Source organism: Seriola dumerili, unplaced genomic scaffold, assembly GCF_002260705.1.
Source record: "Seriola dumerili isolate Sdu_G_001 unplaced genomic scaffold, Sdu_1.0 BDQW01000609.1, whole genome shotgun sequence".
In the NCBI taxonomy this organism is placed as follows: Eukaryota; Metazoa; Chordata; class Actinopteri; order Carangiformes; family Carangidae; genus Seriola; species Seriola dumerili.
In genome coordinates, this window is record NW_019174864.1 from 1,383,571 (window position 1) to 1,402,758 (window position 19,188).

The following is a 19,188-nucleotide window of genomic DNA, read 5'->3' on the forward strand; positions in this document are numbered from 1 at the left end:
AGCAGTTACTTCAGCTTTTTCAGCATTGCTTCAGCGATCTCATTCAGCTCTCAGCATTCACTTGCATTTTCAGCAGGAAATGCATTTTCTAGTTCGTCTTATTCCTCTTCCCTTTTGAAATTTTGGCGCGGAACTAGTCTCGCAGCTTTGAGAAAACCCAGACATTATATATATCAATGCATGCGGCTCTATCAAGAATGGTGTGCTATCACTTTTCTAAGTGATTCGAGTAACCATGGTGACGTAAATAGCGATGAAAAATTCCCATAGATAATGAATGGGGAGATGTCTTCAAAATGATATGGATATGGATAATATGGATATTAACTGTATAAGTGTCTCAACCTGGTAACACAAGCTTTTTGGAGGCTCTTCAGTAGAGAGCTTTACTGCCACACACAACAATACATGTCTTGCTATGGTTGTGGGGACAAATTTGGGTTTGAAACCGTTAGTGTGAGGTTATTTTGTCGTGACTCCTTCAAAAGGCTTTTTGAGGTCAGTGTCAGGATAAGTCTCTATGACATGAATGAAACTGAAAGTAACATCATTTGTACAGATTGAAACGTGAAGAGTGAAGTACATACACCAAGCAGCAGGCACATCAATAATTTCTCCTGGAATTTTGTAGTTACTCTGTTACTGTCTTGCCTTTGGATATACATGTATCTGCAGAGAGACTCTGGAGCTAAACTGTTGATACATTTATAAACTAATTTGAGTAAGAAAAGACGCATAAAACTCTGAAAACTAAGTAGTGTAGTAGCAGTAGTAGTTTCAGTATGTGACAGTGATGCCATCGGACAGGCTTTTTGTCCATTACTTTCAGAGCATGATTGTATAAGGATGTGAGGGGTCTGACTGTAGATGGTGACACTTGAGCACATACTGTGATACAAAATGATAAATGTGAAAAAAACCATAGAGTACATAATTACTGTGCTGCCTGAGTGGGTATGTAGCATCTAATGAATTTGAGGGAATTAGGGTTGGTCTTTACTGTTTTTGAGATCTTGGTTACATATTTATTAAATTTGAGTTGTGGATGTAAGATTATTCCTCAGAACTCCAGAAAATCATTGACTTTCTCATTCTCATGACTCATTCTGTATCTTGATTTTAAAGTTTTCAGGTGAGCCCTGTTTTCTAATGGAGAAACACATGGAAACTGTCTTTTTCAAATTAAAAACAAGATGATTATGTTGCAGCCACTGATGGAGAATATCCAAGTGAGCAGTTAGGATCTTGGCTGCCTTGCTTGGTAATTTAGCTGATGCATGATGCATATATGACTGCGTCATCTGCGTTAAGATGACAATCGGCCTGCGGGTAACTTGCAGGCAGGTAATTTATATACAAACTTAAGAGCAGCTGACCCAAAATCAAACCTTGGGGATACTCTTTCTGTTGAATAAAAGGGATTTTTCTTGGCATACTGCTCTCTAGTTGAAGGTATCATTCAAACTGCTTGTTTAGAAAACTTGAATATAGACAAGGTGGCAGACAGGAGAATATCATGGTTGACAGTGTCAAATTCCTTTTTCAAGTCAAGAAACACTGCCTCCACAACTTTACCCCCATCCAAGGACCACTTTACATTTTTAATGTAGTCATGTCCTTCTCTTGCTGGATAAATTGCTGTTCATCCTATGAAAAGATAAAAAAGATAAAGACACAGATAAATGAATGTTTATGACAAAAGATAAAACTCAACAATTAACAACTTTAATTATGTGTTACCTCCGCCTCCTAATTCTGCAGCTTTTATCACCTTCTGTCGTTTTGCCTCCTGATTCTCCCCAGCCCCCGTCCCCTGGCTCCCCCCCAGTGCCACGCACATTGGTCACCTCCTGCTGAAATTACAATTGCTGCAGAAGATTAAATTAAGGTGCGGGTGGGAGGGTGTGGCAATGAAGCAAAAACAAAAAACAATAAAGGCATCTGACTGAAAAACTGTTTTCCAAGTAGAAAAGACATCCTGAAGTTGTCTTCAAACCTTCACAAGTCCTTGTTTGGTTTCCCTCTCTCTGTCTTTCCTGACTAAATGGAGACTGAACAGATCCCATAAAAAGTCTGCGTCTTGCAGACACTGCAGCTTGAGCATTTGAACAGGCCCATTAAATGTGCAGACTCTAATTGAGGAGCAGGACAAAGAGCAGAGAGGAGAACAGGAGGCGTTACCAGCAAGAGGCTTTAAAATGTGGCATCATGGTCCCTCATTTTATGACCTGTGGGATTTAAAGGATTTCAGGGGACAGGCCAGTGAGCACATCTGTTCCAGGAGGACTAAAGTTGTATTTGTCAGTTCAAGACAACATCTGTGTGTGTGTGTGTGTGTGTGTGTGTGTTTGTGTGATTTAAGGTTTATTAGAGGACACAGGGACCTCTCAAACAGCATGAATCTAGCAGTCCAACCTTTTGTCTGCTGTGTTGTTAGTGGGCTTGTTGTCTGTAAGGAAACCACACTAATTACTTCCGCAGAAGACAGGATGTCTCACTTAACACCGGCAAAGACAGCAGTGTGTGTTGGAGACCAGAGACAGCACAATGAGCAGGGTTTGAACCTGCAAATGTGTCTGCCTGCATATACTTTGGTTTTTGTATTTACATCTTAGCATCACAGTTCATCAGATACACATCAAACCCATCTTGCTTCATGTAACATGAACGTGAGTTATTGCTCAGTGTGTCAGGGCTTTTATTAGACTTACAGTGACTACACGACACAGAACTTGAGTCCTCTATCTGTGTCTACACAGGATGCATTCAGGTGCAGTACTGAGTGTAGGTCTCTCATATTTAGAGCCCAACAAACACTGTAGTTATGTATGAAAATATGCTGCAAGCTGTGTTTATGTGAGTAAAAGGAGAGGCCTTATGTGGTCTTTGTGCACATGATGATCCTGTGTAGACACACTATTAGTGTGCTTTTTAGTTCTAGTCAGACTTTGACTTAAATGACTTTAAATACAAGGATCTATATATCTGTAGCTCGGTGAAGTTTCTCTACATTCAGTGAACTAGTCTACTCATAATTCAGACTTTTAATACTGAGAGAAAAAAACTGTGGTCAGTCACATACAGGAGTAAATTACCAGTCATATAACAAAGGCTCTATAGGAGCTCCTATTGTATATAAAAGCTTGTGAATTTCCCTGTGTGTTAGAACAGGTTGACATATTGCTGGATTTAAATTATGGTTCAGTACACAGACAATATAATTAGCTTAGAAGTGCCATGCTGGGATTTTCTCCACACCCCCTGTCTCCCTAGAGATCCCAAATCCTCTCTGTCCCCTCCCACTGTCAGATGACAGTTCTTCAGCTTTTTATTAGTTCAATCTGATCTGGAATTTTCTGTTTCTGGTTTTACAGCAGCTCTTTCCTTTTTTTTTATCATGTTTGTATTTTTGCTAAATGAAATTTCTCATTTTACAGTAACTGCAAGGGCAAACAGATTTAATGCTGTGGTGCACTCTGAGTGGTTAAGGCATTGGACTTGACCTCCAGTGGGAAGTTCCCTGCACTGATCCAAGTGCAATGAAGTGCTGGTTTGGAGCTGAGTGTAAAAATAAACCTCTCAGTGAATGGTGGCTGTAGAAACCTCATGAAATGATGCTCGGAAATCAAAACAGCTGTCAAATCAGCCACTTGCTACAGATGTGTGATTAACAGTTGGAAACAGCTCAAACAATGGAGCCATCAATTTTATTGAATAAAAAGTAGCCCATTTTTATTTTTATTTTTATTTTGTCTAAGGAAGAAAATTGCTTAGTTTGAAATGTTTGCTGTGTTTACCACAACCAGACTTCATCAGTGACTAAAGAAAATAGCTGTCCAACTTGAGAAAGCGCAGAGGTAAAGTTTGTTCCATAGTTGGCTGATCTTTTGTGGGTTCAGTTTTTTTTATGTCCATGTCTACAGTCTTTGTATCATATTCTACAAATTTTTTATTCTACAGGTCAGTCAGTCAGTCAGTCAGTAGGTTGTTTCAGAGTCATTGGGTTCTGTAAATGTAGAACAATACAACAATGTGTTGACATGAAAAATGTACATTTGAATACTTCAGTATTTTTAAAATCAAGTACTCCACTACTTTAACTCAACTTAAAATCTAACTGAACAACTTTCACTTGTATTGGGGTCATATCTGACCAGGGGATCTGTACTGTGACTCAGTTGTGTACTTTGTCCACCGATGGTTATAAGCTGCAATTGTTTCACACTTGTTCAGTTGCCTGACAACACAAACATAAAAATATGTAAATGACATCAAGTGGTGACCACAGAGAGCAGGAGGACACTAAACATGGGTGTAACATTCAGCACAGTAACCAGCTGTGAGTAGTTGTCCAGCTACAGTCAGCTGTGTGGCACCAATATTAAGAAGACAATTTTCCATTGTGCAACTTTTTGTGTGATCACCCATTTCTACGCTCATTTAGCTGATCACACAACTCAGATGTTGTCATGATCCTGTAAGAAAAAAACCTAAATACAGATCAATACTTATAGTACTTCTACTCCAGGCTCAGAGGTTCAGAGTGTGTTAGGTATGGTGGCTGACAAGGGCAAACGCGCTGCAACGGCCCAAAACACTTCCAATAGGAGAAACAAGCTGCAAATTTATAAACGATGCAGACTCACAAGCACATATGAAAATACAAAACAAATACAACAACAGCAAACACGCTGTAAATACAGAAACGATGCAACAACAAAAGCACACAAACCCCCAAACCAAATACAACAGAAGAAAGCGCTGCATATTCAGACAACACAGCAGAACAGCTCCAGGCCTCTAGGGGGAGTGCTAAGTGGAACAACCATAAGCTTGAGCTTCGACCAGAGAGACCAGACCAAAGATACCATATACAGATAACCCATTACTTGCAGCACCAATGGTATAAAATGGGCAGGGGCGATTTCTTCTTTATGTCACACAATACAACACTAGATACAGTATGAATTAGCTCTCATTTTTATCTGCTATTGTAATATCTGATCAATCCAGTCAAAGATCATATCAGTCTATTAATACTCTGTTTTCCCTCCAAAAACAGTTAAATGATAGTAATAGTATTATTAAGCAAATAAATAAAAGTTTTATTTAAGTTTAAACTTTTAATTCATGGCTTCATATTAAGTACCTCTAAACTTCTGTGGTTGGAAAGCAACGTCGGCAGAGCTGCAGAAGTGAAACCAGAACTGACAGAGAAAAGAGAGATCTGTGTTGCCAGATCTTGCAAGAGTGTGTTGCTGAGACAGACAGGTCTCCATGAAATTAATTTTCTCCTGATCTGTCACACACACACATACACACACACACACACACACACACACACACAGCAGAACAACAAATCATCAGTCTACCTGGCAGAGCAGGTATGTTTTTGTGTATGTATGTGTGCATGCATGTGTGAGGTTCTGACCATCTTTTTCCAGACAGCTGGTAAATGAGACATCTTAGTTTTGCTTTACCACTTACTGGAATACTTGTGTGCAGACCCTTTCACTCAGTGTGCACTGGTTGCTGTTACTGTAGCTCTGCAAATATCTAACCTGCAGCTAGAATCCTGGACGCTTTCTCCAACTGTGAAGCACCTCAAATATCAGGTATTTACCCTCTTGTGCTGATCTCCAGAAGGTCATACATGCTTTTATATGGCCATGTCAGTTTTAGAGTTGATTTTTACATTGTACTGATAAAACTTTTCATGGACTAACTAATTTTCAGATCCTCTTACTAAAACCTGAGTCAAAAATAAAGGTTTATATTTGCAGTCACTGGCCCTCAGCTTTGAAACTTGAGGCTGCAGAATGACCGACATTCATTTATTTTTCAACAGTGAATTTATAGCAGCTTATCTGTGGTATATCTCCTGCTGCTGTAGAGGTGCTCATTCATGAAAGGCATCAGAGGGTAACTGACAAACGGCCTATACGATTGTTAAGGTCGGAGGACTTGTTGGTGCATTAACATTTGAAGATATTTGAAAGTTTTTTATTGTTTGCTGCTTCAAAATTCAACAAAACCTTTCCCGTATGTTTTACTAATTATGTCACTCTTTTCTCTTATTGTATTGCAGTGTCTTGTTCAGTGCATTTTTTATTTGCCCGTTTTATCTCATTGTAGAGCTGAAATGTTTGAATCTTCTTTTCTCTTGTGAAGCAATTTGTAACTTTGTTTTAAAAGGCACTTTGTAAATAAAGTTTAACCTCTTACAAACCCAGTCTGAATCCAAGTGTGTACATTCCATTATTACCTTGGAGCAGAGAGGAGCAGACACATCATGCAGGGTGCAAGCAGGACAGATGCAGGGTCTCCTCAGTTCCCTTCTATTTCAGCCCTGACTGAGCTGAACTGACTGGACAACATCTTTCCCTCCCCCTCTATCCTGGCACTCTCTCAGCTGTTAGGTAATCATTTCATGCCTGTGTGTTCTCCCCCAGAGGGCAAAGAGATGGGAGGGGGCCAGAGTGATGGAGAGTCCACTTGATCTCTTCAAATGAGCTGATAAAGTGGAGACGTGTCTGGCTGCACTACAGTTCTTTGTGCTGCTGATAAGTACAAATGTCCAGTGTGATTGTGAAGAATCCTCATTTATCAACTGTACACAATAGAAAATCAAATATCATGGATAATATAACCATTTATGCTATTTAAGAAATAATTGAAGCGGTCTATCTTGTTGAAGTTGATTCAGTTATCTATACACATACACACACACACACACATTGTGGTGTACAATGATGATTGAACACTGTCTCTCTCTGTACCTGCACTCTCTTTCTCAGTCTCGTAGGATCATCTGACTCATCCCTTCACACTGGTCTGTCACCACATGCCTAACTAAGCAACCCCTGCACCAAACACACATTCAAATGAACTTCTTCATATGTTCATGATCTGTTACTTTTTATTTCATCAACTGAAAATAGAAAGAAATGAAATAGTAACTGTGGCATGTGTAAAAGAATGTCATTAAGTCATTAGGCATTAATTGACTCATTAGGAACTGTGAGGCAGCCCCAGGTCAGTTGTAATTAAGAATTGTCAGATAAATTCTCTGAGTCTTCAAACCTTAACCCTCAGTAACCATCTGAGCAGCTGACTGAGGATGTGAAAATGAAGGATGAACTGATGCCTTCAAAGCAGAGGAGACATAGATAAAAACATATCAAAGCACTTCAAGCTTCAAATGTCTGATGTCTGAAAAGTGATGAAGAAATGGTAGCTCAGAGGAACTGTGGAAGTCATCACGAGATCTGGAGAAAGAAAACTTTCGGATAAAAATGGTTTGTCTGCAGTATGGTGGCCCTGAGAGCTCAACATAGTGCAACTTAAGAAAATGTGCACATGCAAACAGACAAAACACAAACAACCTCAGAAAACATCTTCATCAATTTGACAACACATGCTGCAAATACTCACAACACAACCAAATACACAAACGTGCTGCAAGCGGCACTGACAACAAAAGAAATGTTTCCAGAAGACACTAAAAAGTGATGAACCCGGCTGGGACACAGTTGTTGTTCAATGCCTTTGACTTCAAAAGACACAAGTTGTACCAGCCAGGTTATTCAGAAAAAATGGAGAAAAATCTATGGCAAATTTTTATTGTCCCTTAATTAAAAAGAAATATGAAAATCTGAATGATTAGAATATGGGTTGGGTTTGGACCCCTGACACAAAACACAGACACAAAATTAATGAGGGGAAGAACTACAACTTTATATTAGAATACAATCACATACAGTGTAGGGTGAATACAATGTACTCAATATGGAAGACAAAAAACAGATAAAAGTTAAGAATGATAAAAATACTCATGGTAAGTAAAAGGTCAAGTCATTCTAAGTGCTGGTTTTGATATTCAAAGTTGAACTTATAAGATAATGAGTCAAATTCTGACTTTATATATGGAAATGATAAGATAGCAGGTTCTGTTTGCTGTATGTAACTGTTGGAAATGAATGTGTTCTTATGTAACTATGTGCGACCTATTTTTCTCTTCCTGGCACAAATGGATTTCATACGCTGAAATGAGTCTTCTGAAAACAGATTCATCCTGGCCACACACACAAGCAGAACAAATTCTTTCAATTCAAACTCATGGATTCATTATAATTTCCGTGTAAAACATGGGTTCATCTCTTACACCACACGATGAAAAGCTTTAAAAATGCAACAAACATGCATTTTTGCTTTTCTTCTTTTTGGTGCTGAGATTTCTTGTTGTCTGTTTGAATAGAAGACCTGAATGTTGTGATCAGTGGACCTGTCACACTGCACAATCAAGTGAAGTAACTCTTATGTTCAAGAGTTACATCATGCACTTTAGTATTTTAAATGTGATTTATCTCATCAGGTCAGTTGAGCCAGACCAGCCTGAATCACAGCTGAAACTAATAAATGCACTGATCTGCAGTGGGTGTTGTGCTCCCATGCCTGGGGGGATGCTGCTGTATATCCAGAGAAGCCTGTTTTCAACACCTGTATTCAGCTGACAGGTGGGTGGGGTGGACCAGTGGAACAAACCTTTGACGTCAGTCAGTGTGTTCAGCCAGTGGAGTGAAAGACAATGGGGAACAAGATGAAGCTCAGAGGAGGGGAGAGCTGTCACACCAGCTTACTGTTATCTGACTAACTTGGATGAGCTGGATTTTCAGATACTTCAGATACACATGCTGTGATGCAGGCTATTGTATAAAAGAGGTGTTTTCTCTGTTCACTTTTGCTAACTGAGAAATAGTATGTCATATATTTTTCAGATCTTACATTGCTCTTTTTGAAAGTCTTAAGTTGCCCATAACAGGGTCAGTATCACACAGACTTTTGCCTCTAGGCCTGACAGACTTTAAGAAGAGACAGAATCATCTCATGCTGCCAAATCATTCAAACTGTATCCCATGACAGAGTTAAAGGAATATTTCAACACTGTTCAGAAATGTGCTCATCTGTTCTTAGAAGAGTTAGATAAGAAGATAAACATCACTCTCATAGTTTAGCTTGACACAGAGATTTGAAACAGCTAGCTGACTTTTCAAAGGTAACAGAATCCACCTGCTAACACAAATCTTCTTTGTTTAATGTGATGCTGATGCTCAGGGTCATTTTTGACCCCCTTCTTTCAGTCTCTGGTAAACCTTCCTGAGGGGGGGTGAATTTGCATGATTAACAATATAAAATATATTGTTTTTCACTGGATTCCATCATTGTGCTTCAATGTAGCTCTATTGTCAGTTGATACAATTTTCTGATAAGAAACTATTTCATTCAACATGCATCTGAGAGCAGTTATAACCTTGAGAATGTTGCTTCAGTGTGCAGAATGGAGGTTTTCATGTCATGGTTTAACTGCAAACAACATCATGTCTTGGATGCAATCATTTCTATTTTGGAAGCCATGTCTCATCTGAAATGGTGCATGAAGCTGGAGCCTCCCTTCAACCATCGTGCCTGGGTAGCCTGACAGACATGTAGATACACATCAAAAACCACAAAGACTTCTACAATTACTGTGCTGCTCTGAGGAGGAAAACATGGGCAGAGAGAGAGGAGAAAGGGTGACAGAGGGGAGAGAGACAGAGAGAGAGAGAGGAGTGAAGAAAGAGACGGAGAGACAGTGTCATGGTTTGCCATGGCATACATTTTATCTTAGACTTTGTTTGGATTTTGTCACTTCCTATTTTATTTTGTAGTTGGTAGGGAGAGAGAGAGAGAGAGCGAGAGAATGACATGCAGCAAAGGGCCACAGACCAGATTCAAACCCAGGCCACCGCTGACTAAACCCAAATGGCATGCCTTCCACCAGGTGAACCACTGGGGCCCGAGACAGACTATGTTCCTTATTTAGTCTCTCACACAGAGCACAGCCGTCATCTGGATTACTTCAACTCCAGAACTTAACACACTTTTATTAGAGGCAGGTCTTTATGTCTAACTCCCTCTGTTTGATATGTAGAGTTGGTCATAGTTGTTACTATGAAGCCTTGTTACCGATGACTTCTCTTTCTCCCTCCCTCTCTCATGCTTTCTCTCTTTGCTCCATGTGCTTATGTTTAGTTATTCCTCTGCCTCCTTTAGTAATAATGATACAATGAATGAAAGAAGTTTATTTGCTGTAATGGAGGTGAGGCTCAGTGTATTGGAAGCGCTCCTCCTCTTCCTTGCAGTTCCCCGGCAGTGTTGCTCAGTAGACTGCAGCTCAGTACTCGGCTCGCCAGTGGTGGAATATCAGTCAGTCAGTCAGTCAGTCAGTCAGTCAGCGACATTTCTGATTATAGGGCTGGCCCCACTGTTGTAGTCCAGCAGAAAACTGTATAATTTACCAGTATGGAAGATGCTACTTTGAGACTTGAGCTACAAGCTAATTTTTAGTGGAAGTATTTAAGATATTTTTCTTTTATTGAAAGTAGCAAATGTGCAACAAGCTACTCAGAAAAGGCAGCTATAACTTTGAAGCTTCACGAAAAGAAATATCTGGTGATGCTATAATAAACAAAAGCATCAGCATAAATAATGACTGGCACATTCATTACATAACATTACACTATTGCCAAACACTGTAAGGTTTTTCACTCTAATAACAACTCATGTAAAAAACAACTGCTGTCCACACCAGCACCTTCAGGTGTTTGTATGGTTTAAAGTTCTCCACCACTCATGTCGTCTGAACACCAAATTAACAGAAAAACACAGAATCACAATCTTTTTCTTCCTTTGGTGAGATATATTTTCAATTTTTTCTGGCTCAGTGTGGATGTCAGAGCTCTGAGAGACAGAGAGGAAGAGTCAGGAACCAAAAAGGCAGACTTCTCAGTTTGAGAGGAAAAATTAAAGACAGAGGTGAGAAGAAGTGCTTTATTGACGGCAGCGTGGAGGAAAGAGACAAATAAAAGGAAGGAGATCAAGAAGACAGAAAATATCCCAGATTGATGAACACAGGCAGACCAGCATTCATTTCATAAAGAATGAGTTAAATCGGCTCTCGCTGACTAAAGACTTTTCATGTGGAGGGTTTCCTGTCCATTCTGCTGACTCACTTATCCTGCTTCATACTTATTGCTCCGACTGCTGAGTCGCAGCAGGAAGGAGCCTCTAATCAAGATAATTAGATTGACTGAGCAGTAACTGAGCATGGGGAGGTTCGACCAGTGATTTAAAGCGCATGGGGGGATGGGACATAGTTAGCACACCACAAACATGTTCACATCATCGGCCTGCTGCGAGCCAACATAGAAAATAAATTCAACACCACTATGTATTTACAGCTGCAGTGTAAGCAGTAGTGCTTGTTAACACTTTATGATACAGCCTGAAATTTACAGTGCAATACAGTTTAATCAATCAGTTTAATCAGGTGCCAATAAAATACTTACTGGTAATTAAACATACATAGGTACAGTGGAATAAATGACTATGGGGTACAAGATTACTGTTACAAGAAATTATTTGGAAATATGTATAAAAAATATACTCATGTAAAAGTACAAAGAAAGTCCATTAAAATGAGTAAATGCTACTGTGTTACAGTTTTAAAAGGGGAAAAAATGTTTTATGGGGATAATGATGTCATAAGATAAAGACTAAAGAAACAGCTTAAGGCACAGGCTTTAGGCACGGGGGGGCAATGCCCCACCAAATGCCCTGACTACCTCACTAATTCGTCCCACTTCATCCCATAGCTAAAAAAAGTATATTATTTTATTCTTGTCGATTTGACCAGTTATAAATATGCAACATTCAAATGATCAAAGATTATTTCTATCTGATTGTTTGGTCTGGCCATATAAAAACTGGATACAGCGGGCAGAGCAGTTATTTCACTATCGTTTCACTTCATCACTACTGTCTGGTTAACAGCCTACTGTGCTTGCACTCAGTGACTTGACTCCCATGAGAATAACCTGGTTTTAGTTTGAGAATCCATGAAATTTGATCTCTAAATTTGAGAGATTTATTTGGCAATTTGCATACTGTGATTTTTGTGATTATTTATCGTCAATCATTTGCAATCACCTTTCAGATTTAGCTAGTTAGCTGCATGTGTGTTTCTGTTAGCTAACTTCAGTTTTACACCACATAGTGGCAACACATTCCTCTCTCAAAAACCTCTCTCTGTTGCCATGCACCTATTTCTAGTTGTTAAACCAACGCCACTGTTAAAGGGCTGCAGTCAACAGATGCAGGAATATGGTGTCGTCTCACAGTACTACTCCTCAGCTCGATCCAACCCGATCCCCAACCCAGTTTCACAAGCACTGTACCCCCAGACAGCACTCAGTGCAGCAGTGGCTGACAATGACATTTCTAATTACATTGTAGCGTCTCATTTAAATAGAAAATTCATTAGTAGACCGGAAAAATATGTTGGATTAGGGCAGATATTTTATCCCAGTCTGTATAATAATAGATAATTAGATATAAAAAAATTAAGTTGTCCTTGAGGTGGGTTTAAAATTAAATACATTATTCATTTATTATTAGATTCTATGACTTTAATTTTAGATAACATAAAACAGCTATAGCTTACAGTCCTAAAGAACATTCATGGAGTACACCAGTAATGAGTTTTTAAGTATGGCAGTTAGTGATCTGTGATCTCTTAATGCCCCCACAATCAAAGCAGTCTAGAATTGGGCCTGCTACCTGGCGTATATGCAATGTTGTTTCCTGGTGTGAACGAGGGCTGGGACGACGCGTCGACGTCATCGATTACGTCGACGCAAAAAATACGTCGACGCAAAAACTGTGCGTCGATGCGTCGTTTGAAAACAAACAATAGCGGCAGCAAGTAGCGGCAGTATCGATACCAGCGAGTCAGTTGACTCTGATCAATGCAGAATAGTGATGGGTCGGTCGCGAACGAGAGCCGGATTAGAGCCGGCTCTTTGAAGTGAACGACGGGAGCCGGCTCCCGATCGAGAGCGATTTTTTTTTTTTTAATTGTCTTTTAAAACCGCATTGGTCAACATGTGTGGCTGTGGCAGCGTCTGTGTGACTACACTGAGCAGGAGGGGGGAGGGGAGGGGTTACAGACACTCGCATTTTGTGTTTTGTTTTTCACTGTACATGGTTGCACATTTTCATTTATATTTTGTTGAGTGATGTTTAGTTGATTTTGTGTTTATTCACAAATTAAAATGGGTCTTTTTTATTTAAAATTTATTTATGTATATTTTAAGTTATGTTACGTTTATTAATAAAGCCATATACATACTATACATATGTTATATTTTATGTTTTTTTACATTAGTTATTCATTTTACACATAATTTGGTAAGAAATGAATTTAAGTAACAAAAAATCTGAGGAGCCACTTCGGAGCCGAAAGAGCCGGCTCTTTTTAGTGAGCCGAGCCAAAAGAGCCGGCTCTCCACAAAGAGCCGGTATTCCCATCATTAATGTAGAACACAAAGTCATAGTTCAAAGATATGGGACTATTTTTCCGTAAAAGGAGGCCATTCTGTCGTTTGTCGGCTGTGTAAAATGGAGATGGCTTATCATAAAAGCACGACGGCGATGCACCAGCACATCAAGACACACACATAGACACACACTACATTACACATGGTATTCTTGAGTGAAAAGGCAGAGTGTATGTTCCTGTGAATGAACAGCACTTTATATTTTGTTAGTTAAAAAAGAACACTGCTGCTGTTTATATTTTATTGATTTTATGATGATAACATTTTCTTGATTCTTGCACAACAAGAAAGTTTTATTTCATTTTATTTTTTGTTAAACGCTACCTCTGACGTCAGATTGCACTATTGTTTTCATTACTTGAATTTTATTTTGGAATATGGTCATTTTTGGTGAAAACAATAGAAATATGTTGGAATGAAGAAATTTGTGTTTTTTCATTGAGATACATAAATTAGCATATGTAAATTGCTATATAAGTCAAATAATGGGAAAATAATCGAATTGAATCGATTCGAATTCGAATCAAAAAAATGAATCGTTAGATTAATCGATGCATCGAAAAAATAATCGCTAGATTAATCGATTACAAAAATAATCGTTTTGCCCAGCCCTAGTGTGAACCATTCTGAAAGCAAGCAATAAACTGAAGTCAGGCTCTTTTTAGCTTGTGCATACATCTTATCATTTCAATTCCAAATTGAATAAACTATATCAATATGAAACTCCATAAATCAAACAGCTGCCACCTTAGAGAATTAACAGCAGAAAAGTGGAGATGTATACTCCAGAATGGCTGCCAATGCTATTTTGCTAGGCAACGCAGTAGTTGATGCTGTAAATTGAGTTACAAAAATCATTCTTACAACTCAAGTAAGCAAAGTTCTCAGCTGTCAGAGGTCAGTGTGGGATGAATATAACTCTTCAGATAAAAAATTAATTTCCACAAAATAGTGTCAAAGTTGCTCAATAATTTATTAATTTGTTGATTTTTACAAAACAATATTTACAGTGTAAAAACAATTCCTTGTTTGAACTGACCAACCAACCATCCATCCAACCCTGAAATACACCCGACTGTGACAAACCACTTTGGTGAAGAGTGACAAACTAACTTGTTGCCTGATTGGACTCAGCAGTCTCAGTGCGTCAGTCTGTAAATGTCACTTTGGTGGGACTTCAATTTAGTCCCAGTAGCAGTCTAACACTAGGCAGTTTCTAATCCAGAATAATTACAAAAGTCTGGTTTTGATCAACAAAAGTGTTGCTTAATATTTTGGAGCAGGTGTCTGGGCGAACATCATGCAACATAGTTTTATACTACAGTGTAACATTGAAACTTGGTGAGAGGAACCAGAACCAGGACCCGGCTCAGGCCTGTTAAACTAAATGTTTGTACAAAATATCCTTCAATGTTGGAGTGAGTGTTCATCAGATATTGCACTGATTTTCCTGGAGCTGTTTGTCTCTCCGCTGCACTCCTTTCAGTATTGGAGATGAGGAGAGCAAGGAATGCTCAGGAGCAAGACACAATCCTAAAGGAAGCAGCTCTGTCCACACAGATGAAAGACAGTGTTAACAGTTGGCACAGAGGAGAGCCAAAGTTTGAAATTAGTTGGAAACATTGCAACATTTCTTAGGGACTGTACGGCTTCCTCTGGTTTCACCCACAGTGCACAAGTGTCACAGACTTGACTGAAGGTCCTCAGACAAGCAGAGATTCAGAAAGCCCTGCTATGACCCCGCCGCCCCTTCATCTCTTCTTCTTGCTGTGTCGGAGCATCTTCTTCCTTTTCAGGATCATTTCATACAGTTTCTCCAGGCCAGGCTGCAGACCCTGACCATCCAGTGCTGAGCAGCCCTGTGTTTGGTGCAGTGTGGATGAGCTCAGTTCATGGAGGGCCAGCACCTTCTCCACCTGAAACAGAGACCAGACAGGAAGCCATCACAACCTGACACTCATCCAAGCAACTGTGATCCCCTCTAAACTAATGATCAATGAAGATCAAATCTTCACTGTTCGAATGACTAACTGCTGACATGAACTGGTTTCATTGATAGAAAATGGCTTTGTAATTTTCCAATAGCACGTCTTAAAGCATGATTTCATGCTCATCTTTTTAAATGTAAGTATGTGTTTTCTTAATTCTGCAAGATTTAACCATTTCATTTTATCAGATGACTAAAGATTAGCCCAAACATTCTGCACTATTGACCTTTGATCTTACATGACAGTAAACTGAATATATTTAGGATTTTTGATATTTAGGACTGTTGGTTGAACAAACCAAGCCTTGGACTTTGGGAAATTGTGACATTTTTCATCACTTTCTGATATTATATAGAATAAAGGATTAATGAGCCAATCAGCAGAATGAACAATAGAGAAAACAATTATATGTTGCATGCCTAGACACAAACATCTGCCAGCTCAGGACTGAGAAATATATTTATCATTCTTTTGTTTCTAGAGGGAGAAAAGCAGTAATATTCCATATAATGGTTTTCATAGTCACTGGTGCCATAATCATCACCCATAGGAGATAATCCTTTGGCAAATACAAAGTGTTACATCATATCTTTAAAAGTACTTTTTTGGTTTAGGAGCAAAGCATTCAATTTAAAAATAATCTGTCATCTGCACTAACTTTCACGGAGATGGGGAGATGAAAATCATTTGAACTTTACCCAGGAGATCAAACTCTAATGCTACAGGTTCAGCTATAGATTATTCTTCTCTGGTTAGGGTCTTTCTTGGTAATAGCCAAGACCATAATATATAATATAAAACCAACCATCCCTTCTCTTGATATTCTGCAATTCAGTGTTTGGACTGAGTATTGTTTGAATTTTTCAGTGCTTGGGTTTTGGTTCAGATGCTGATGTGATACTTTCCTCCCCATATCTCTACAAAACCCTTAGTACTGCATAACACCTAGACCTACGTAAAACTAACTACTTGTAAAGGATCAGAAAGTAATGAAAATGCTCATCACCGCAATACCAAACTGTTCATGTTACAATTATTACCTCTGAAGCTGACATGGCTCCATCCTGGTCCTGTTTGTTTGCCAAAACCAGTATGGGCACCCCCTGGTTCTCTGCTGACCGAGTGATCCTGTGGAGCTCCACCTTGGCCTCCTCCATGCGCTCTGTCTCAGCTGCATCGACCACGAACACCAGCCCATCCGTCCTCCTGGTGTACGACTTCCAGAGGGGCCTCAGTTTCTCCTGACCACCAACGTCCCACACCTGGAACGTGGTGGTGTTTGTTTTGATGTTCCCCATGGCTACTTTAATCCGCTCCATGTTAAATCCCTTGGTGGGGATTGTCTCCACAAACTCCTGCAGCTTGAGTCTGTAGAGGAGAGAGGTTTTCCCTGCAGAGTCCAAACCAATCACCACTACATGCAATGACTGGAAGCTGGGGAGGAAAGGGGTGTTGGGGGCAATTTCTGTGAAATGATTCCCCATGTTTAGGTCCAATAATGTAGAATGATCCCTCTAAAGATGTAAAGGACCAGATTATTGCGTTTGGTGGATGGTCCTTTAAAATCCCACAACTCCTGTTCTCCTGGGTCCCTGTGTGTCCTTGGCAGCCAAAAACATGTGTGTCAGGGTCCGGATAGGCTTTGAAGGTAGCAAGAGGGGCAGGGAGGAGTCCTTTTAGATGGGGAGCAGTTCACACTCCTGGCCTCACTTCAAAGTCTGGTGTGGGAGGATACTGGGGGACAGCCAGCCGGCAGCAGTCACTGAGGAACTGGAGATAAAAAAGGAAAGCATGAGTCAGCAGTATTAACAAAGCACTGGGCTGTCAGAAGCCCTGCCAACTTAGTGCAGCTCCAGTCCACTGCAACACCACAGAGGAACAGATTGATAGATCCAAAAAGCTTTTTTTTTTTAATTTCTAAAAAATTAATTTAGGATGTACTCTTTTATAAATTCAGAGCAACAATCATTAAAAAGGTTGAAACACTATGGAATGATATGCTTGACTGGAGCTGTTGTTGTGAACTGCTGGTAGCTATGCTTTTGTCCTGACTCAGACTGCAGTGAATGATGAGCGGCTGCGGGGCAGTAGGCAATATCAGCGGTGTTCTCTGGTTCTATCTGTCTCCTACACAGAACTGGAAAAACAGGGATCACAGAGTGAAATCCTGCAGCGCCTGTTCTGTCTAATGGGACCCTCTTACCCAAACTGGGACCAGGTCCTGTTTATAAAACCTCGGTTAAATACATGAAACATACACAAATACGTGATTACCTTAAATACAAGTAGCAAAATAACATAATACCAACAAAAGCAAAAAACACATACTTCCACACATGTGGGATCAAGTTTTAATGTAGTTATGAAGTTAAATCGACAAAAACTAGTCCTTCTCTCTGATCGTATGCCTCGCGGAGGAACCTTCTCTGGTTCCGCGCTACAACAAAGTCAACAAACGTAGTTTTTTTTCACTTTGGTTTAAAATGATTAATCTATCTCACCTTTCAGAATTCCCGAGCTCCTTAAACTACTCAACATTGTTCACGTGCGACGAAGTTTCTAATAATAAAAGAATTTTAATTAGAAAAATAATAATAATCCCGACAGACTCGCACAGCGACTCCGGCTGTTATTCTACAACGACTAAAGGCAGTAAGGCGGCAGCGCCCGGTAAGAGCACGACCAACCCCCACTACTGACGTAGTATCGGCGGGAGGGACGGAGAGAGAGAGACAGGACTGGATAATGGAGGAGAAAACGGTCCAAAACTCAGCATCAGGTCATGTTACTGTCATTTCCCTGTGAGTTACTCGTGTTCATTTTCAGACTCCTTTAATTATGTAACTATGTCACATTCAAGCACAAAATGTGGTACAATGAATTCTGGGTAAATAAAGACAAATGGCCGACTGAGGAACCACATTCAACCAATCAGCTCCATTTACGCCAGCAGAAAATGTTGTGCTAGGTGTCATTGATTGTTACAGTGGTAACATTGGTAGTGTTAGGCCAGTCCTAATCAGGGTAACTCAGGCCTAAGACCATATTTCAGACTGGTCTGTAGTGTTAGGTCAGGCTTAATTTGGATAATAGATTAGTCTAATACAAGTCAGGCCGTTTAACAAAAATAAAGACTGACTCATTTCTCATCGGCTATCTCAGGCCTAAGACCAATGTTACCATGGTAACAATCAGTGACTCCTGGCTGAGCAGTAGCACCCAACAAAAAAAAAACAAATCAGGAAAACATTGCTCATAATGTGTGGTTTGCTAACATTTTTATGGAGAGAGCAATGACGAGGGAAAGAGTTTTTAGGGACCAAAAAATCTGACTTTTTAAAAAATTTTTTACTCTTCACGTTCCTTGTAACTGTTGAATTCTACCAAAAGACAAACATTTTCTGCTGGGGTTAATGAAGCTGAGCACTTGGATGCAGTTCAACAGTCGGCCGTTCTTTTAATTTGAAAAAGGTTTTACTTTACCCAGAATTCATTGTACCAAAGTCTGGCTTAAGAGAGCAATGATAAGGGAAAGAGTTTTTAGAGACCGCAGAGATTTTTTTTCCAAGTCATAATTTTCTTTTTATTTTTTCACTTTTCGCTGAATTCCCAAAGTAAAACTTGGTTGGCTTGATTCTTTGTTTGGCCTTTTTTTTTTTAAGTTTTAAATTTCCCAGCATTTATTGTCCCACAGTCTGGCCTAAGATAGTCAACAACTAAACTGCTATGTGCAATGGACTCAAACTGTCTGAAGTCTGACTATT

General features: G+C 39.6%; 1 protein-coding gene across 1 annotated transcript; it reads right to left on the bottom strand.

The window, feature by feature from the left end:
- Positions 1-14,390: 14,390 nt before the first annotated feature.
- LOC111236261 (ADP-ribosylation factor-like protein 4D) lies at positions 14,391-18,053 on the bottom strand. The gene is made up of 3 exons (XM_022764931.1): positions 17,926-18,053; positions 16,465-17,194; positions 14,391-15,352 (listed from the first exon to the last, which is right to left on the bottom strand). Exons 2-3 carry the CDS (start codon positions 16,906-16,908, stop codon positions 15,188-15,190), a joined length of 609 nt encoding a protein of 202 aa, XP_022620652.1. The 5' UTR covers positions 16,909-17,194; positions 17,926-18,053; the 3' UTR covers positions 14,391-15,187.
- Positions 18,054-19,188: the final 1,135 nt, after the last annotated feature.